Genomic DNA, 22,476 nt, shown 5'->3' with positions numbered 1-22,476 from the left:
GCAGTCTGGCCATTCCTCTTCATGTTCACTGGAGAGATGAGTTAGCCTAACCTCAGGTCACTGGTATTCCTGAATAAAGCCAACTTCCGTTTTCACCAACATTTGACTTTTGGGTCTTGGTTTTGTTTAGGGCAGGCAGCTGGACAGATTGAGTTCAGTAACAATGATCATAGTAAAGTTGCTTTTAGCTTGATTCTTAGTTTCAGAGATAATCATAAGATCATCAATACAGTACATTAGGACCCTGTGTTACATCTAGGTCTGCCTCACCAGATTGTGATAATACACAGGGAGATTCAAATGTCCTTGGGGCAAATGTGTGTTAGAAACCACTCCACGTGAATATGTGAATGCATATTGTTGCTGTCCCTTTTTTAAAATTTTTTTTATTTTTTAAAAGATGACCGGTTAGGGGATCTTAACCCTTGACTTGGTGTTGTCAGCACCACACTCTCCAAAGTGAGAGAAATGGCCATCCCTATATAGGGATCCGAACCCGTGGCTTTGGTGTTATCAGCACCACACTCTTCTCCCAAGTGAGCCACGGGCCGGCCCCATCTCTCGCTTTTTAAAAAAGGCATTAGCCAGGTCAATTTCAGAAAACTGGTCAACTGCAGCTTGCTGAATAGTCTGTTTTGCAACTGAATAGTGTGGACCCTACTGGGGACTGCTTAAGCCATTAGGGTTACTGTTTAATGGAGTCCCCTACCCTGGCCTTCCTCACCAGCAACATCAGATGATTGTCTAGTGAATGTGCAGGCAAAAGCAAACCTGCATCTAACATTTCCTTAATTAGGGCAATATTTTTTGTTGTTGTTGCTGTAGGCATATGACAGTATTTCAAATTTGCTATTTGAGTAGGTTTAGGTAATTCTAACAGCTCCCATTTTTCATATCCAATAGTACTAGATGAAGAGCAGATCCACAAGATAATTCTTTATTAAATTTTTTAATTTCACTCAGTAGGGGGAAGAATTTCCAGTCAGTCATTATACCCATACCATTTATACATTCAGATAAGGGAGACATCCCAACAATAAACTTCTTTTAAATCGTATATTTCAGCTTTTAATGAGACTTTAATTTTTATTCTTTTTACAGGAACATCTCTCCATTCCCCTCAATTATTCTATCACCCCTGAGGGACTCATTAGTAGATCCAGACAGTGCTCCTGTATCCAATTGATCTAAAAGAGCTGCTTCTCCATCTCCAGGCTGTCATCCACACAGGGATTTGATTAAAAGAACCTGTCCTTCGTGTCACCCTTCTTCCTCCAGTACTGCCCATGGTAAGCAGAATTCTAAAGATGTCCTCTCAAGCTTCCGTACCCTGCTTGGTCAGTCAAAAACGAATCCAGAAAATGCTCTGAAGGGACTTTGCAGATGGAATGAAGGCTACCAGTCAGCTAACTTTAAGATAGAGAGATCATCTGAGATTCTCCAGATGGATGCAAATTTAACCGCATGAGCCCTTAAAAATAGAAGAGGTAGGAAGAAGAGTCAGAGAGTTACAGGAGAAGAGAAAGTTGGAGAGATCTGAAGCAGGAGAAGCCCCTGCCCCCATTGTTGGGTGTGAAGTGGGCCATGCATTACGGAATGCAGTGGCCTCTGGAAGCTGAGAACAACTCCCAGCCAACAGCCAACAAGGAAACAGGGGCCTCCATCCTACAACCACATGGAAGTGAAATCCACTGTCAACCTGGAAGCGAGTTCTTTTTTTAGAGCTTCCAAAAAGGAGCAGAGCCTTCCAAAACCTTGATTTTGGCTTTGTGGGGTCTGGAGCAGAGAAACTTAGTTTACTGAATTTCTAATCTACAAAACTGGGAGATAATAAATTTGTGTTTTAAAGTGCGTTAATAGAAAACTAATAGGGTGCTTTAGTATTAAAAACGAGTATTTTGAAACTCGATGCTGGAACCTCATGGGAACTTTTCTGTATCTGAAATTCTCTGTCTTAGACAAGTCAAGCAAACCTGCTTTGATAGTTTTACATCTTGGGAAGTTTGAGGAGAGGCAGTACTGTTTCCCTGGCTTCCTAAAAAATTCCATCAAGGTTTTGGTGGGCAGTCTGCCAATTTCTTCCTTTTTCAGGCCATTTTAGTTTAACCATCTGAAGACTTTCATACCACTAGGTCCTGAATTCTTGCCCCACCCCCTTTTTGATTTCCCTTCTTTTATAAAACCTTAAATTTTGTGTTATCTTGAAGTCGGTAGTAGAAAGCTGGTATAAAAGATCTCAAACTGCCTCTTTTACATCCTCCTTAGGTCCCAAGAGCAAAATCACTTACGGTGTCCATGGTGGTGGGGCTTCTTTCCTGACAGTAGAAATCACAAGCTAGGAGAGGGGCATCCCGCAGGGAGATATTTCATTGTCATAAGTCACTTCATTATTGTCTGCATAAGCTGCATTTCTGCAGACCATTTAAATGACAAGGGAGAGGGTGGGGCAATTACCTTTCTCTGGGAATGACTGTCTCCTCCCTCAGTTTATTCTAGAAAGCATGGACTTCTTCAACTACCCCACAAAGACTGAAGCCAAAGGAGGATTCAGTATGGGTGCAAACATCCCCCTCCACTCAACAGCGTTCAAAGCCAGAGATCTTGATCTAAAATTCTCTGAAGCCATTTGTACAAATGTCCATCAGGACAGTGCTGGCAACATTCTACAAAATGCCTCCATTCCTTCACTGAATAATCCCTTACTTCAGTGGTTTCTTACCTTCCACCATCAACTTGCCCAGTTGAATTATCTTCTTATTTTTCATGGGCCTCACAGGCTCAGAGGACATCAAAAGTTATAGCCCCCTTAGGGGAGAAAAAAAAAAAAGATAACAATCATGATAATTCTTTGAACTTGTTAAGACAAGTGAACAGATATGATGTTGATGGCGGGGAGTCCAGGGGGGGGGAGGAGTAGAAATTGGTAAAGGGACACGAAAATCAAATACATTGTATTATTGATAAATTAAAATAAAAAATAAAATAAAATAAAAATAGGTATTAAAAAATTGTTCGTTTATTTATTAAAAAGATTATTTCCCTTGGGATTCTACTTGGCAGCCTAGAGGGTGGAACTCAACAGAAAAAGATTACTTTTTACTTTCACTTTTGCTGATGCTGAAAGCAGCAGCTAGGAACTGAATTTTTAGTCAATTTGCCATCAGTATGCACTTCTCTTCTAATTTTGCTGGCTCCTGGAGTTCAGGTTCTATCATTTCCAGATTGCAATGGAAAGTCTTACTATCAGTAACTGATTTCAAAGCCGGTGCTACTTGAAACCAAGCATACCTTGGCAGCAATTGTTTTGCATCAATTGTTTGTTTTGATTGAGTTTATCAGAATCATCCTTTTTCTTTCTAAATGATGCCTGTCATATTTTTAGGAAAGAATGAATCCAGAATCTTCTAAGCAATTGAACTTCTACTGCCAATTGTACTAAAACAGTGTTACATTGTTAAAAAAAGACTCACAGGACCCCAAATAGCAATGCTTACAAATCACAATTTATTGCAGGAAAAGGATGCAGTATAACAACAGTATTGAAGTAAGGGTATGGATCACAGTCAAAGACTGTCTCACCCCAAGGGGTCTGGAAAAAGACTAGGTGAAAGCTTCTATCTTCTTCTTTCTATAAGGGTCATAGGTGTATGCACTTTCTCTCTTAGAGTAGGAACCATTTACATGTGCACAGAACACCTCAGAACTAGGGAGCCCAAAGTGGAGTCTCAGCTGGGTTTTTTAATATTTTACTGGTCACATATGCATATTCCTGCTACAAAATTAGCCTCAATAGTAGAACTCTTCAGGGGGTCTCATTAAGACCAAATGCAAATCATCAATCTCAATCTAAATAACAGTGCTGACAAGCTGGTAAAAACTACCTAAAAACTCTTTGGACCCATGATTATAAATGCGACATTATTAATCAGCATGTTTTGGGTGTTGACCAGAGAGATGAGTACCATGCAGGAAACTTAGCAAAACAACTCAGTCTAATTTCAAAACTGCTGGAAATTAACCTTCACAGCATAGCATGTTATAGAATTGTCTCCCTATTCCTAGTTCACTATTATGATTGGGGGTTGAAATATATAAAATTCTTTTAGTGCATTTATTTAAATGATTACATGTTCTTTATCTCTTATGTGTTACTGTGGAAAAATTATATAAATTTTTTCCCCTAATGTTAAACCATGCTTGCATTTCTGGGGAAAAAGACAATTTGATCATGATGTATTATTTTTTTGGTGCACAGCCAGATCTGGTTTGATAATAACAGGGGTCTTCAAAAAGTTCATGGAAAGATTCATATTATCTTTTAATTCTATAAGTACCCTCATATTTTATTGGAAACTTTTTCCATTTTTGTTCATGAGTGAAGTTGGCTTGTATGATTTTCTTTTTCTTCACACATGCCTCTTCTGGTTTTAATACCAGGTTAGTACTAGCCTCATTGGATGAATTGGTGAGCGTTCCCTGTTTTTCTAGCTCTGAAAGGGTTTGTAACAACAGTGTGATGGTTAATTTTAGTGTTTCTATTTGACTGGGCTAAGAGATACTCAGAAAGTTGGTAAAACGTTATTTCTGGGCATGCTTGTGAGGATATTTCTGGAAGAGATTAGCACTAGAATCAATAACTGAGTAAAGCAGATGGCCCTCCCCAATGTAGGTGCACATCACTTTACCCATCAAAGGCCTGAATAGAAAAAAAGGTGGAGGGAGGGCAAATTCACTCTGCTTGAGCTGAGACATCCATCTTCTGCCCTCAGACATCATTGATACTAATTCTTGTGCTTTGGGACTCAGATGGGGATTTACACCATCAACCACCTCCCCAACTCCTACCCCACCTTCAGATCTTCTGATTCCTGATTCTCAGCCCTTCACACTTGGATTGAATTACAACACCAGTTTTCCTTGTTTTCTAGTTTGCAGATGGCAGGTCATGGGACTGTTTGGCTCTCATAACTGCATGAGCCAATTCCTATAATAAATCTCCTCCTATTGGTTTTGTTTCTCTGGAGAATCCTGACTAATATAAAGTTTTTTTGTTTTTTTGTTTTTGGGTTTTTTTTTTTTTTTTTTTGGTTAAAGATGGGAAGCACATTTTGTAAAACCAATTGGGCCAAATGTTTTCTTTATGGAGTAATTTCAAACTTCAGATTCAATTTTTTAGTGCCTACCCAATTATTGTCTCTTTAGTTTTTGAACTGATTTTTGTTATATTTTTATGATTTTGACTTCAGTTTTCATATATATTTTTATAAAGTTGTTCTTTATCTTGTTAACCTCTGTTGTATACATTTATGTCCTTCTTTAGATCTTAATGTCATTAATGGTAGTTAGTACACTGAATAAACAATACTGGTAATTATAATAAAAATACGACAGATCTGTATCTCATAATACCTTTAATTTTGCACAAAGCAATCTAAAAAGGGATGGTATTTTCTGAATTTATTTTCCCTCAACACCACTAAGTGAGATATACAGGACAGAAGTAACAGTATCACTTGGGAACTTGTGAGAAATGCAAATTAATGGGCCTCACTGGATCAGATTCTCTAGGGAGTAATTGGAATCTGTGTTTAATCAACTCTCCAGGTAGTTGATGCTTACCAAAATTTGAGAAGCGTCACTTAACACTATATAATATTTTTCCATGAAAAACACACACTTAAACATAAATAGCTTTATTTATTCTTATTTTTAAACTTTTATTGTTACAGCCTACACACAGAAAAGTACACAAACCCTAAGGGTATGGCATTTTCACAAATTGAGCACATCTTTGTAAGCAGCACCAAATCAAGAAACAAGACAGTTACCTATACCCCTAACTATTAAGACTATTGATTAATTTACCTGTTTTTGAGCTTGTGTAAATAAAATCATACAGTGAGTACCTTTCTTCGGTTTCTGGCTTCTTTTGCTAAATGTTTAGTTTATGGTATGTGTCCATGTAGTTCTCTATACAAAAGTTTATTCATTCTCATTGCTATATAGTATTCTACTATGGGAATACAGCACAATTTGTCCATCTTACTACCAGACATTTGAGTTGTTTAGTTTTTCACAACTAAAAACAGTGCTGTTACAGACATCCTTGTCCATGCCTTTTTGGTAACCATATGTGTCAGCCCATTCCTGCTGCTATAAAAAAATACTATAGACTGTATAATTTATAAATAATAGAAATTTATTTCTAACAGTTCTGGAGGCAGGAAGTCCAATATCATGGCGTGCCAGTAGATTCAGCTTCTGGTCAGGGCCTACTCTGTTTCCAAGATGGTACCTTCTCTCTTCCTTCTTGATGGGTCCTCACATGGCAGAAGGCAGAAGAGGAAAAGGGACTAGGATGCTCCCTTTAACCTCTTCTATAAAGTCACTAATCCCATTAATGAGGGTGCCACTCTCATAACTTAATCACCACCAAGGGCCCACTTCTTAATATTATCGCATTGGCAATTAAGTCTCATTGGCAATTAAATTTCAATATATGAACTCTGGGGGACACATTTAAACCATATCAATATTTATGAAAAATATATAAGGCACACATCTGTATAATACGTAGTTCATCTAAAAATTAAAAAAACAATTTTAAACTTGTCACTATTATAGGATCTCTTAAATCTCAAGGATATTCATGACCACTTGAGACAAATAAGCAGGAGAAACACTTACATTATTCATTAGTTAAAAACGTTATTCCATATTGTACCATAAACTCACTGAAGACAAGTTTTAGCATATGGAAATTTATCCTGTTTTCTGCACAACACTCTAAAAACTTGTTTTGTTTTGATTATTATGAATTATTAATGAATTATTTTGATCATTTTCAGATTGGGTTGGTCAGTGATGTGCAGTGGAAATATAATGCAAGTCACATACATGATTTAAAATCTTCTAGTAGCCACATTGAAAATTAAAAAAAACAGGTAAGAATAATTTTAATAATGTGTCTTATTAACTCAACATATCTAAAATGTTATCATTTCAACATATAATCAATATAAAAATATTGTGACATTTTACATTTTTATACTGTCTTCAAAATCCAGTTTATATTTTATATTCATAATACTTCTAATTGCAGACTCTAAAATTTCATCAGATATACTTTATCAGTATTTAGATTTCACAAAATTCACAGTTAAAAGTACATAGTTGTTCCAACCATACTTAAAATTTTTCTAATAACTGAACCAAATGTCAGTTTTTAAGTTTACCAAAATTAAATAAGATTAAATACAGTCATGTACTGTATAATGACGATTTGGTCAATGATGAACCACATACAATGATAGTCCCGTAAGATTATAACGGAGCTGAAAATTTCCTATTGCCTAGAGATGTCGTAGTTGTTGGAATATCAGAGCCCAAGGCATAATTCATGTGTTTGTGGTGATGCTGGTTTAACAACCCAGTGCAAAATATGTTGGGGAAGAGTACCTAATTTAACCACAGGGCGACCCTGCCAAAGGAAGCTCAGACCTTTTAGAAGCTTAAGCATTTGACACTGCAGGTTTGACCTCAAGTGAAAGAGTGGTTGTTTACTTTAGAATTCTTGCATTTTAAAATAATTACCACCTATCCCCACAGCAAAATAATAGCTAACACTCAATGAGTGCAAGGCACAATCCCTACCGTAATTTAATTTTCAAAACTTTGTGAGAGTGTTATTATTCTAATCCCATTTAGATGAGGAAAGTGAGGCACAGGGAGACTTAGTAACATAATTAGAAGGCCCACACATGCAACTAGTGGCCAGTGTAGATAATAGGAAAATTCATTGCTGTTCCCTTTCATAACATACTTTCACAATATCACAAAATTGCCTAAGGACAAATTTCTCAGGACCCATTTCTCAGAAGGTATCCTCTTCACTAAGTGACACATGACTGTATTCAGTTACTCTGTCACAGGAGCCACACTTCAGGAACTCAATAGACACGTGGTTAGTGGCTACACTATTGGAATGTACAGGTCTAGGTCAAGGGTGGTTTTTGTTCTCCACATGCTAATTTGAGCTGTAATGCAAATTCTAAAAGAAATTATTTTATTTTACGTGCTACGGAAGACAGAATTTTGAAATACTTGAAAATGAAGGGGAAAAAAAATGAAGTTGCGTTATTCAGAGACCTTGCCTAGAAAGTAGAAAAGCCTCTGCATAACAAATTATGAAGCCTACAGCACTAACTATAAAGCTTTTCTACAACCAATGGTAAAAACATCCCCATTACCTTAATAGTCCCTTTATTTTCTGTCTACTTTTTTTATTCAAAAATTATTTGGATCTGCAGAAGGTCTGGAAGGGATATCACGCTGTATGCAATAAAAGGGATAAAAGCTACGGCTTGATCTCAGATTGCAATTTAATCTTCTAGTCCCTAAGAACAGCAATGTTTTTATGAGATTTTTGCCTGTTGGAATTTTGAATCTAAGGTGAACCAGCTGACATCATAATCCCTTTCTGTTGTTCTCATAACATACGTTTTCAAGAATTGGTTTAATCTAAATCCTCTGGTACTTTATGTCCTCTAAAAATTTCATCCAAGATGTCGTGACTGCTGCAGGAACCATCATATAAAAGTAAATTGTAGAAATAAAACCAGGTGGCAATATGTTTTATACCAAGTATTTTATTTATTCCCTAAATAATCAGAAAACAGAGAAAAAATCATCAAAAAATATTCTATGCTCTACCTAGGGACACAGGTGGAGTGGGGAAAAGGGGGAAGGAGAGGGAGGTCCGAGATAATTGGATGGGGGACAGGGGGTATAATCTCAAATTGAGATAATGGGCAAGCTGCCAGTATGGATCTGGCCATCACATCTTGGGAATAAGTGGTGACAATCAGCTTCATAACCAATAAAAAAAAATCCTATGCTCAACTTGCATTCTTTCAGGTTTCAAGAAAAAATTTGAAAGAGGGACTTTTAGTTGGCAAAATGCATTAAAGGAGCTAATTACTACATGGCAGACTTTTTGGAAATATATGGAGAGTCGCATAGCTCAGAAAATCCACAGCTTTCCATTTTGCCACTCACGGCTAACGCACGCCTCTTTCCACGAATTTGATGTACCATCAAAATGCACAAGAATGCTCACTGCACACTAAGAGCAAGCAAAGGATTTGGCAAAATTCAACCCGGAAACCTTAGACCACCAAGGTCACCGACCGGTTCGGATCCTCGTACCGGCCAGCGGCCCAAAAAAAAAACAAACAAAAAATCAACCTCGAAGTGTTCCGTCTGAACCTACCTCCCCTCAGCAGTAAATTTCACCGGTATTTACTTTTTCCCAAACGGCCCCCAAAGCACACACCGCTCCGCCCCCTACAGGAAGCCGCCCACGCTCTCCGAGGCAGTGAAGAGCGCAGAGGATTACTGAGAACGCGCCTGCGCACACACTGCAGTCCCGCGCATGGTCAGAGGTGCAGGCTGGCGGGTCCTGGGCGGGTAGCGGAGGCCGGCCTGCCCCGGCCCCGCCCTCTGTGCCCGGTCGCCCCGGTTCCCTTTCCGGGCGGGGGGCGGGCGCCGGCGTCTCTGCTTTATGCGGAGTCGGCTCCTGTAGCTCTCTTCGACAAGCATGGCAGCTCGGAGGAGCTGGGCCGTGCTGCGGCTCTGCGCCGCAGGTAAGGGGCGCGCGGAGACCCGGCCCTGGGGTGGGAGCCGGGGCTGGGGTCGCCGGTCAGGGCTGGGGCGAGGCCTGAGGGGTCCGCGGAGATACATACCGGTCCTGGCCTCGTCCTGCCGGACCCGCCCTCCGTCTTGCGGCGACCTGACTGAATGGACACCGTCGGGTCCTTCCCCCATCCAGGCCTTGTGGAGACCCCGTGCCAGACGTGGAAAAGATGCCACCGTCGGATGTTTGGTTTCTTCTTGCTGTTTGAGCAGAAGTTTCAGTAGCGCTGACTCCATTGATAGGCGAGGAGGATGTCACCCGCTCAGCTATGGCCAGCTCTTGCTTGGCTTTAGATTCCGAGTCTTGTCGCTTTGGAAGGATTTTTGCCACTGGGACTAAGAAAGGGATGGCCGAGGGCAGGTCGTGGTCAGCCCACCGGGATCGTGCGGTGTGAAAAGTGACCTGAGTGTGTGTGAACCTTTCCCATCCTCCAGCCTGCGCGGGGTCCCCTGGTTCTCATCGAGGTTTGCTCACTTCCTCAGTAACCCTTTAGAGCCAGCTGTGTGCCAGGCACTGACCTGTAATAAGTTTTAGAGGTACAGCTAGACTTTTTCTTTTAGTCTATTATTGGGGGCGGGCGGATGGAGGACCTAATAGTATTTTGAATGGCATTTTGAATTTTTACTGAAAGACATAATTTCTATTAGAGAAAAATATGGAGGAACGATTTCTCTCTCTAGTCCAAGAATATAGAATGGTAAAAAGGAAAAGTAAGATGAGAGTGAAAATATGTGGAAAAGTAGCTCTAGTATAAGATTTACTAGCCTGCATAGAACTCGCCAGTCACAGGATGGTCGCGTGCAGAGTAAATGTTGTTAAATGAATGAACTACTTCTGCTTTTGCATCACTTGTACCCTGGGATGGATCAGTGATGAATTTTTTGGTAGATTGTTAAATAAAAAGCCACTATGGGTGACTAAGCAAACAGTGTGAGCCAAGTGGTAAATCAGCGTTTATTGTCTACATTTTGTCTTCTCTTTCTTTTTTTCCAGTTGTTTTACTTGATATGGCTTTCAGTAAAGGATTTGTAGAAGATCTAGATGAATCGTGAGTGTATATATATACATTTTTTAATATTTTAATTTTGTTCATCTCAGATGTTATCTAAATATCCCCATGTGAATCTAATCTTTTAATCATACAGACAGTTATGACCAATGCTTACCAATCACTAATTTTGTTTCAGGAGTTCTAAGTGCTACATTAGTACAAAATGAGGGTGTGCCCAAAAGAGCTTTACTAATAGTTATGAGATTAAAAAACTGTGGCAGGGCCGAGCCTGTGGCGCACTTGGTAGCGTGCGGCGCTGGGAGCGCAGCGACGCTCCCGCTGCGGGTTCGGATCCTATATAGGAATGACCGGTGCACTCACTGGCTGAGTGCCGGTCGCGAAAACGACACACACACACACAAAAACAAACAAACAACAACAAAACAAAACTGTGGCAGACTGTTCCATATTCTTTTCTTTTAAAAAAAATTTTCCCTTGTATTATTGTGTCTTTTCACTTTAATCATTGAGTGGGTTCTGGAATTCAGTAACCATACTATGTTTATCTTCCTAGTAACCATAGCATTAATCACAAGTCCTTGCTTATATAGTAGGTGAGGTGTCCAGCTCCAACCAGAATGTGTGATCTTCCAGGCTTGACCATAGGCAATTCACAAGGCTTTTCCTGGCAGGCCACATGAAGAAAGGTGCCCCCCCAACACCAAACTTGGTGTACATCCAGTGCAGTTGCAGTCCCTGGGGGGAGTTGTAGTCAAGGACTCAGGCCTCCCAGGCCAGCCATGCTTATATGCATATCTTCAGTCCTATCCTAGTTGCCTCTACTTGGAAGCCTCCTTATGGGAGCCTCACCTGAGGCATTTCCCAGGCACCTCTGCCAAAAGCTCCTTATCAAGGGCCTCAGCTGAGGTGCTTTTCCTCTGCTAGTCCTTTCTCATTTTGCTTGCCCATAAAGAGGCAGAAGCCTTTTGTTTGGTGCTCCCAGGCAGTGAGATGAATTCCCTGTCGTGCTGTATCTACCTGATCCTCCTCTGGCCTGGTGCTCTTCCATGGGGGGAAAAAATAAAACACTGAGGAGCTGGTGCTTCCTTTTTGCCTCTTGGCTTGAACTATCACAGTAGATAAATATAGGCTTGAGGTTTTTACTTTCACTTTAGCTCGTTGTCCTAATTGACCACCTGGATGCCTCATTGCATGACAGAATTGGTACAGTGAGCAAGGTGATCAGTTGAATACAGTGCTATTCTGGAAGAGCAAGAATTCTGAGGGTCCCATTGGGGCACTGGCATTCATATTAATGGGTCTTGGGGAGTGCTATCAGATTATTTACAGAAATGTTTTGATTCTGAGGGGAACCATTGTTAACAAGGAGGTGATCTTGCTAAACTTACTGGTACCTTGTGGGGTGTGTCACTACAGACCTCCTTCAGAGTGCCCTAACAGTGGTCACTCTTCCTGAGGAGGAGGAAGGGATTCTGCTCTTCATAATCATTTTGTTACCTGTGTGGATGCTCACCAGAACAAAAGAGACCATTGCCAAGAGCATACCACGCTTGTTAGCTAATGTGGGAACTGAATAGTTTCTCACTTCAGAGCAAGGAGATCTGCAACCAATTCCCTCCTGGATCTACAAGAAGATGGGTCATGGAAATTCAGATACAGGAAATTCTTCCTAGACTGGGCGAGAACACATGGACTGCCACTACTGTTAAAAGATCAAAACAGCATGAAAAAATTGTCCTGCTTGTCAGACCCTTGGTTGAAGCTAAAAATACTGCCCAGGGACAGATCCCTCAAGCTGGTGGGATAGGGCATTCTTAGCAGATAGAACAGTTTGGGTCCCTCATCCTATTCATATTGTTCCTCTTGGTCTTTACTGCAGTTGATGTTTCTGTGGGTTTGGCTTAGCCATCCTGTATATTATATTCCACTGACTTGGGCCACATCTAGGCTCTACAATACCATGTTTCCTGTTCAGGTAATCTTAGAACACTGCAATCTGATAATGGCCCTGGATTTGCAGCCCAAGCTACACAGCAGTGGGCCCAGTCATGGGGCATACCGTGGACTGTCCATCAACACTCTGTATTAACCCTAATTCAGAGGTGGTTGAGCATTTTAATGGACACTTAAATGACAAGCCTAACCAGCTGATGGTGTGGTACAAGATTACCACAGCCTGGATTACACATCTCAGTCGAGTGGTCTGGGATCTCAATGCAGCAATTTCCCAATTAGATACTTTTTACAAACATTTTATGAACAGGAGCCATGTTTACCAGGAAATGGTGGGAACCCTCCTAAAATCCAAGTTTCCAGATACCAACCAAGGAGCAGTTTTGCAAGCAGGCCTTTCTAAGCATAATAACCTCAAGCTTGCTACATTAACTTTTCTGCACAGGTGTAAAATGGAATAGAAGAAGTTCAGGTGTATATCTATGTTTCTACTAAGTCCTGCTTTAATTCTTTTTGTTGGATTCTTTACTCCTAATTACTTTATCTTTGATCAGTTCCCTACTTTTATTCTTAAGATGTTTAATGGATAGGATAAGATTTAGAGGACACAGTATAAAAATTTTACATAAAGAGTTTGTTCTGTGCTACTAGACTTATCAACTTATCCCTATAAAACATACAGTCAAATATTTGATTTTCTTTTTTTTAGGTTTAAAGAAAATCGAAAAGATGACATTTGGCTTGTAGATGTGAGTATGTAAATTTTATGTGCTAATTACCCACCCCTACCATTTTAAGTATTATTTTCTCTTCCACCAAAAGAAGTCAGTATATAGTTAGTGCTTATGTATATGCTCAACTTGTTTTCTCAAGTATTATTATTTGGGTTTTTATATTAAAATAAAGCTTAGAGCTTTAAGGTTCCTGGCAAGGGAACCTATTTTTGATGAAATTCTAGGGATGGGAGCTTTCAGAGGGGAAGCTGAACCCTGTTACAATGAGGTCAACTTATGGATTATGTCTTAGGGAGATTATAGTGTGATTTTATTACAGAATTCACTATTATTTCTTCCTATTTTCTAAGCGGTTTGGTATATTAATATCACTTAATAGTCAAAATCATATTTTCATTTTAATAGTGAACAAAATTATCTTCTCGCTTTCAAGTTTGGAATATATTGAAACCTTATTATATTTGGGACTCATTTTAATATGCCTCAGCAGAAGTAGAGTAGCAGCAAAAGAAACGTAGAAAGAGTGGCACAGTTTGATTATTGAAGATGGACAATGGGGTGTGAAGGTCCATTGTTTAATTCTTACTTTTGTGTATGCTGGAGCATTTCCATAGTATAAAGCTAGAAAATTAATCTTATTTTATGAAATTACAACAAGCAATTTGTTATACCACTTAACTAGGGGAACCTAAGTATCACCTCCACCATCTGTCGGTTCTGAAAGTATGAAGGATTGTGGTTTTAGTTCAGTCAAACTGACTTGCCCTTGTGCCAAACTAGTTATCTTAATGATCTCTCATATCGTACCAATGGTTACGATTAAAGTCAGCAAAGGCTCCTTCTGTGTTGGGATTTTTGTAATAGCAGTAGATGGATGATTATCATTAATGCGCAGGGGGTGCGCAGATGACATGGTGTGTGTATGTTTATTTGGTGGTTTCATTTTATATTGAACATGGACACATTCACTTGGAAGCAGAGGTGTTTTTTTGTAAATTGTATGTCTATTTTAAACAGGTATCAGTAGTTATTTAAGTGATCTTGAAATAGTTTCATTTTTGAGGTATGTGCCTACTAGGTTTATGTCTATGTGTTTTTTCTTTTGTTACCGAACCACTTTAAAAATTATATTTAAACGTTTTGTCTAACAGATTATTAGTAGGTCGTTTAGTCAAAGAGTTTCTTTAAATGTTAAAATTGATATTCACAGGAGCACAACATTTTAGTCATTGTCTATTTTTTTTTTTTTTTTGAACAAGTTTTATGCGCCATGGTGTGGCCATTGTAAAAAACTGGAACCGATTTGGAATGAAGTTGGTGTTGAGATGAAGAGCATTGGTTCTCCAGTTAAAGTTGGAAAGATGGATGCTACTTCCTATTCCAGTAAGCCTTTACTTAGTTTATGATATTGTTCTTACAATGAAAATATTTTAATTATATGCAGCAGTATTTAAGGTGGGAGGAAGAATTTTTGCTCATGTAAAATTAATAATTTAAGACTGTATACTTTATGCGTTAAATGAATTAGCCATTAAATATGTAATATGCAGTATATGTTAATCATATGCCTAGCATAGATATTTAAGCCATTGTTTCTACTTCGAGTCCGCTTGAAATAATCAGTTTACATGAGGCAGCTACAGAAAGTTGAGTATTAAACTATGGATATTGCTGTATGAGTTAAGAATGAGAGTTTGTTGTCTGCATGGTAGAGGAATAACTAAAAACTTGAAGGATGAGTTGAGTTAGGATAAATACAAGTGAGGATTAGGAAGGTGTTCACATTAGAAAGAAAATTAGAGAAAAATCATAGAGTTGAAAATGAGCTTAATGAGTGTGTACCAGAGAATAGAGTGAGGCAGAGGTGGGTAGACTATAGCCCATAGACCAAATCTGTTTTAGTGCCTGTGATTGTAGAGTTATATTGGAACACGGCCACACTCATTTCTTTACTGTTGTTTATGGCTGTTTTCATGCTCCAGTGGCAGAATCGAGTAGTGTGACAGAGACTGTGTGCCCCCAAATCCTACAATATTTATCTGACCCTTTACAGAAAAAGTTTACTAACACCTATCTTAAAGGATTTAGGAAGAAAAAGGAGTATGAGTAAGGTATCATAGAAATTTGGAAGGAGCATGTCTTCTGAAAGCTGACTTGAATTCAAATCCTGACTCTGCCTGCTATTTCTGCTCTGTAACACTGCGGAAGTTTCTGAGCACCCTAAGCTTTGGTTTCCATTTTGGTAAATATTTCATTATAATGCTTCTTTTACTGGTTGTTTTGAGGTTTGAATGATGTAGCACATGTAAAACCCTTTGTGTTCAATAAATGTATGTTTCCTTTTCCTTTAGATAATGAAGAAAGTGAGAGTATGTAATGAATATTTCTTTTGGGAAATCAGAATCATACTCTGGATTGTACTTTGGAGCAATACAAATTTATGTTTTAATCTCAACTCTGCCATGTCCTACTTTAGTGGCTTTGGGGAAGTACTTAACCTCTCATAGTTTTATTTTCCATGTTTGTAAGGGAGTGATGATCCTTCAGGTTGTGAGGATCGTACAGTCACGCATCATTTAATGGCATGGATATGTTCTGAGAAATGCTTTGTTAAGCAGTTTTGTTGTTAGGTGAACATTACAGACTTAACTTACACAAACCTAGATGGTATAGCCTACTACACACCTAGACTACATGGTATAGGCACCTTGTATATGTGGTTCATCATTGAGTTTAAACATTGCTGTGTGATGCATGGCTATATTTTATATTCAAAACCTAGCTGCACATGCTGTTTAAGGATAATGAATGCCAGATTGTTAAGAGCCTTCTAGGTCTCAGAGTATTTTGGATTTTATTAGTTGTCATTAGGGAGGCAATAAACATTTTTGAGAAGACAAATGACTTGAAAACGTATTTTTGGTAGCAACTTGCAGGATGCAACAGAGGAGCAGGTAGAAACAGGAAGATTATGTAAGTTTAGTTTTGTATGTCTTGGTATAGGGTGTCTTGGTTTCCACTTTTGTATGAAGTGGAAACAGTCATTCTTACAGACGTTTTCATGAGTAAAATCATAGATGTGATCGATTGGCTCTGTAACGTAAAGAGCAACAATGGAAAATAGTAGTGTAAGATTCTTAGCATACTTAGCATAAGCAGCACTATGACTAGTGAAAAAATAGGCAAGATTTTTTTTCCTGAGTAGCTTAGAGAAGGTGTCTTAAATGCCATTATTAAAAATGCCATTATAGGTCTTAAGACCTCATTTATAGTTTGAAACTTATTAGATGCTTCATGATGGTACTCTTTCTTTCATTTTTATAAACCGTTCAGAGGTTTAATTTTTATCTCTGATGCTATGATTGTTATAAATAAATTTTATTTCTTATTCACTTAGCATTGTGTTATACATTGTGTTGAATCAGTAGGAGGAAAAAACCTGTAGAGGTTGCAGTGTAGGAAACATATACATGTAACACATCTCAAGCAAACCATCTAGGTTTAGAATTAGGGAAATGGGAACTGGTATATATTGCGGACCACCAGGCCTTGTCATAGGTACTTTATATACTTTGTATAATTTACTCCATAGATATGGAATACTAAAACTCCTCTATCTCCCTGTCCCAACTTGCACTGCAACCTGCATGATGATGCTTGCTTGTAAACCTTTTGGCTACTTGAATTGTGCAAATGTGATTTGTTGAAAAAATTATTCCTTTGTAGAAAAGTTGTAGAGTCAAAATGTATTCATTTAGCAAGTATTTGATTAGTGATTACCATATGGTAGGATATGCCAGGCGGGTTCTAGTCACTGGTATATTATTGAGCAAAACAGACAAAAATCTTTGCCCTTATGGAACTTAAATTTTTATGGGGAGAACAACTAACCAATTGACATAAGTAAATTGTCTAGTGTTATTTAGCATTTGGTGTCAGTGAAGGATGCATCATCCACTTAAATAGAGCATTGAGGAGATGTTTTATGTGCTGCGGAGAAAAAAGTATCCTCCTAATATTTTTAAAAAGTATTCAGAAACCACAGTCTAGAGATTACAAATAGATTTTTGGCTTATAATTCTCAGATTCCTTAAATACTTAAAAACAGCTCAAATATAAGTGCTTTTGTAGAACTTGGAATCAAACAGATAAGGAAATTGAATTTTTTTCCAAGCCATTTGTCAGTATTATGCTATGCCTGCCTATAGAAGACTAAAGGTTTGGCTGTTTCATAGGTAGCTCTTCATCCCCATAGGTTGCTTTTTTGTCAGACATGATATCAGTGTTTCTCAGTGAGTAGTCTGTAGACTACCCGTATTAGGATTACCTGGGTCTGTTCAATGTCATTTCAGATTCTGAAGGCCCACACCAGCCCTCCCAAATTAAAGTCTTTGAGAATGGGTCAGGAGAGTATGTATTTTTAACATGCACTTCAGATGATACTGCTGCACACTTAAGTTGGAGAACTACAAAGTAGTATATTATTTTGGTGCTTAGATGTTATAGGATTTTCATTAGGGTGGGATAGGATTATTCAAAGTGATCAAGTATACAAAATTTTTAAGAGTCTTTGAGGGTAGTTTATTTCTCAGTTATGTAATTGCAGGTAGTGGTTGAAAGCAAATATCATCAGACAGTCCACAAATCTCTGTGTATAGAATTTTTGAAGAAGAGAAATTTGAACTATTATAATTTATTCTACTCCCTGGAGTTATACCAAAAATCTCTTGATACATGATTTTAACTAATACTGTTATAATCACATAACATCTAAAAAGGTATATAATGTCCAATGTAAATTCAGATATGTATTTTAGCCTCATTTTGTACATATCCTTTCAAAAACAAATACTAAAAGTGTTTCTCTTTCAGAAGTTAAAATATACAATGCTACCTGTAATGGTATGCTGATTTTTATTATAGAACCACTGAAATTCTGTTTACTCTCCATCCTGAGTGTGACATGTTTTTATGGTAAAGATCATATTTTACCTCTCTTTGATGTAAAACTTGCAACGGCATTTGGCCAATAACATATTTATTCCGACTTCTTGTTCATAGATTATAGTTGCAAATTAATTTTTCCTTTCTAAATTATAAACTCTTTTCGGTCAGTGACTGTATTTCAGCGTTTCTCAACTTTGCGTTATTGGTATTTTGGGCTGGATAATTCTGTTTCTTGTGTTCCTGTGCATTGTAGTGTGTTTAGCAACATCCCTGGCTTCATCTACTACAAAGCAGTTGTGCCCCCTCCCCATCCTCTACATCTGTTGTGGCAACCAAAGTGTCTGCAGCTGGTTTTGAACCACTGCTATAGTTATATCCTTTTCTTGTTAGACGCAGAATGATACTCAGTAAATATTAAGGAAAATAGTATTTTTTAGTTGAAGTTGACTTCAGAAATTGAGTTTAACTACTCACTCCTTCCGTGCCTTCCATCTTATAGATCAAGGAATAGAAGGTAACTAGAGGTGAAATGACTTTGAGTATTTCACATACTGAAGTTTTAGAGACAGAATTAGGCCTAGAATCCAAGATCACTGTGGTTTACGTCCACACCTATTTTCTGTCATCAAGTTGTTATTTTAAAGTCAAGCTGAGTGTTAGCCCTGCTGTCTAGTTGATGTTTGTTTTCAAACAAATTACCAAATCTTTCCACATTTTCGTTTATCTGAATTAGCACCATTTTTTCCTCTTCACAAAATTGTTTTGAGATGCAGTTGAAGAATATTAAAGCCAGCTATAACATGGCTACACATTAGTTTTTATTAATATTACCTGTGCATTGGTGTGTCAGCAGATGATTATTTAATGAGATTAGGATCAGGAATAGAAAGGAAATGGATATAGCATTTAAGGATCTTCTATGTGCCAAACCCTGTGTTAGATTCTTTTCCATGTGTTTTTTAATTTTAAAATCCTACCCATTGCTGTATAGGATGAGTGGTATCCTCAGAAGGGGAAGCAGAATCAGAGGAGTTAAGAAACTTATCCAGAGTCATTATATGTCTCTAACGCTCCCTGTGCTTGTATGCTTTTTTTTTTTTTTTTAATACTACCATTTCCACCTAGGGAAGATTAAGGCTGAAGTTTTAGGAGTCACTGTTAATTAAAATTTTATAAGAAATGAAGGTTAATGGTTGAGGAGGCAAGAGGCTATAGGGTGGGTAATACTATCTCATCTTCTAGATATGAAAATTGAGGTAAAGGAAATTAAGTGATAATATTAAGCATGGAGCTGGGATTTTCTCCCTGAAGCCTGTTATGAGATCTACAACATCAGGCTATGAAATACCATCGCCGTATTTTCTCATTGATTGCATACTTCATTTTATTTGATTTGTGTGTAAATAAATTTTAAGATAATTTCAATTATATAAAGGGATTACTAGTGGGATGTAATCCTTCCCTCAATCAATTATGTTAGTCTTTATGTTTTGGCAGTTTTTAATGAGTTTTAATTGAAGATAATAAGGGCTTGTTTTTACCTGTCTCCTTATTTTGGGAAAGGAGGCATTAAGAACAGGCTTATTTCTGTGTTTTTGCGTGGAAGAAGGCAGTCTTGATAACCACAGTTCTCCCACTGGAATATTGTTGACAGAATTAAGTCCTAAATTAGAGACAGGCACAGATAAATTATGTAATTGCCCTAAGTTCACATGACTATTCAGAGACAGGACCTCTATCTTCAGACCTTGACTTCTTATTTGTTACACCTGCTGTTTGTGCTGCCTCTTGAAAGTAAGGTGTGGGTCACTGTCCAGGCCCTTCCAGTCACTTCTCTCCATATGTTTAAGGGAGAAACTCTAGAGTTGACAAAGGAAGGCTGAGAAATTTTGGATATTATTTTTCCACAATTCACTTTGTCATTGTTCTTATGAATTGGTGAGGAGTGATGAGAAACCAAAGATTAGTGAAGATTACTAAAGTGATTGTGACACCAGAATCCATGTATAGGAGTAGTTTTCTTGTACACAGTTGTGATTAAGAAAATATCCTGGAAATAAAGGAAATTACTAAGGGAGAGATCATGTGAGCAGATATAGGTTTGCAAGTGTCTTTATTGTAAAATGTCTATTACTGAGCATATTTTATTTCTTTTTTGCCTTGAGTCTATAAAGTAGTATAGTATTAATTTGCTATATGATTTGTATAGTTGTTAGAGTCCTAGTTTCCTGTTGATGTGTGCTTGTTTTTGTCACTTGAGGATTTCAGAATAATCTTTGATGTAATTGGAATTATTCTTGGTTTTTACAAATGCAGAAACTCCTAAAACAAGCAGATAAAATTTCTTTTCGATCATGTATTGACTGCAGTTTTAAGTAATTTTTCAAATACAATTTGTTTTTAAAATTAAAATACACTGCAGTTCTTTGAAGACTCAGAAAACACAAAAGGAAGCGATGGGCCTTTTTGTTTAGAGGAGTGAATGTGACCTAGAAGAACACTTGTCCTGGAAATTAAGTTAAATGAGAAGTACTTTATGTATTTTTTTTTTTTTTTAACAGAATATCTTTTAAAATGAGTACTTTACAGATAAATTTTTAACTACTCTTTTGGCATTTATTTCATATTTTGCCATAGTATTTTGTGCAGGCCATAGGTTAGATTATTTCGTAATTGTTTTGTATGAGAATGTCATGCTTTTTTTCTTTATTGTATGAGTTTATATTTTTTAAGACTTAAAAACAACATATCTATTTGGGTTTGCATTACGATATATTTTTTAAGTAAAAGGCTCATTTGTTACCTAGTTTCTCATTTTTAAAAAAATTTAGAATTATTTATTCTTTTTCTTATCAAGGCATTGCTTCAGAGTTTGGAGTTCGAGGTTATCCAACAATTAAGCTGTAAGTTGAGTGTTGTATGTTTATATGTGTATTTTTATTAGTTCACTCTACTTACGTTTTATCACAGTAATTTCAAGTAGCTTCCTTGGAGGATTGAAGATGTGGGTTCAGCCAGTCTTTTTAGGTGACGTGTGTGATCAAAGGAGAGGGGCTGTATCTTTATGCTTTTCTTCATATTTAAATCATTATGTTGTTTAAGGCTAATTCAGTAAACGTCTTTTGAGTGCTTATTGTTTGACACGCACTACACAGGACAAAGGTATACAGTCATAAATTATGAAAGCTCCTTTACCGTGCGGAGCTCAAATGTGCAATTTGCTTTATCGTTGTAAATCCTGTCTCCTACCAGATTTAACTTTTGTATAGTTAAAGTAGACTTATTTCATTAGAGATGAAAGAAACGAAGAGAATCAAAATTGATGGATGTTAATTCTAATCTGTAGGTGTTGATCAAGTCTAATAGAGTGTACAAGTGGGAAGAAATGGTGTGATAATTCTAAAGGGCTTGTTTTATAGTCATAATTTTATTGAATTTTCTCATGATTGTCATTCACCTTATTTTGGTAATGTGGGGAGCTGAGGAATTGTTTTGAAAGTTATTTTTATAATAAAGTAAGTTTTCTTTCAATATTTTAAAATCTCAAATTTTAAAATTTGAGTAATTTAAATTGATTTTGGGAGTTTTGTTGTCCTTCCTCCTCCCACTTTTAAAAAGTGTTTGTTTAAGCTTCTTTTACTTTTTGTGTTAGTGTTATAATCTTTTTCCTTCTTTCTGTTTAATTATAGGTGTTCTGTTGTGCTCCCCAATTATTCTGTTTTTAAATTTCAGTTATTTAGACATATAAGTTAAGTCATTGGTAGGCTTTTGGAGAATTATCTAGTTTTCTAGAAGAGTTGTTTTTATGCATTGTTTTACTCTGTAATGTTGTAGTATCTATCAAGTAACTATGACGTATTGCTTAAAATTTGTTTTGCCTTCACCAAAATACTCTTAATTCCCTGACCTTTTATTTATCTTTTGACAAGGAATATATTGAGAGTTATAGTGCTTCAATTTTCCAAGCTCTTGATCATGAATGTGTAGATTACTCACTTTTCAGCAGGCATGAACCCATGCAACTATCAGATACAGAGTAAAATATTTTCATATAATTCTAATAGAAGACAGCCTTTTTCTTTATATTTTGAGTTGCTAGTTTTCCGAAGCCAATTGTTTACTATACTTTACATGAG

General features: G+C 37.4%; 1 protein-coding gene across 4 annotated transcripts in view; it reads left to right on the top strand.

The window, feature by feature from the left end:
- The first annotated feature begins 9,430 nt into the window (after window positions 1-9,430).
- The window catches only part of TMX3 (thioredoxin related transmembrane protein 3), a 46,857-nt gene continuing 33,811 nt past the window's right edge, over window positions 9,431-22,476 (top strand). For 3 of the 4 annotated variants that reach the window (XM_063077180.1, XM_063077179.1, XM_063077182.1), the window contains exons 1-5: window positions 9,431-9,644; window positions 10,688-10,742; window positions 13,369-13,408; window positions 14,653-14,776; window positions 21,198-21,243. In XM_063077180.1, the coding sequence (XP_062933250.1) occupies window positions 9,599-9,644; window positions 10,688-10,742; window positions 13,369-13,408; window positions 14,653-14,776; window positions 21,198-21,243 (311 nt within the window). In that variant the 5' untranslated portion in view covers window positions 9,431-9,598. Of the gene's footprint in view, window positions 9,645-10,687; window positions 10,743-13,368; window positions 13,409-14,652; window positions 14,777-21,197; window positions 21,244-22,476 lie in introns of those variants that run through there. The other variant, XM_063077181.1, reaches the window with a different exon arrangement.

This window comes from Cynocephalus volans, chromosome 13 (assembly GCF_027409185.1).
Source record: "Cynocephalus volans isolate mCynVol1 chromosome 13, mCynVol1.pri, whole genome shotgun sequence".
Taxonomy (NCBI): domain Eukaryota; kingdom Metazoa; phylum Chordata; class Mammalia; order Dermoptera; family Cynocephalidae; genus Cynocephalus; species Cynocephalus volans.
This window is presented reverse-complemented; position numbering and strand designations above follow the sequence as displayed.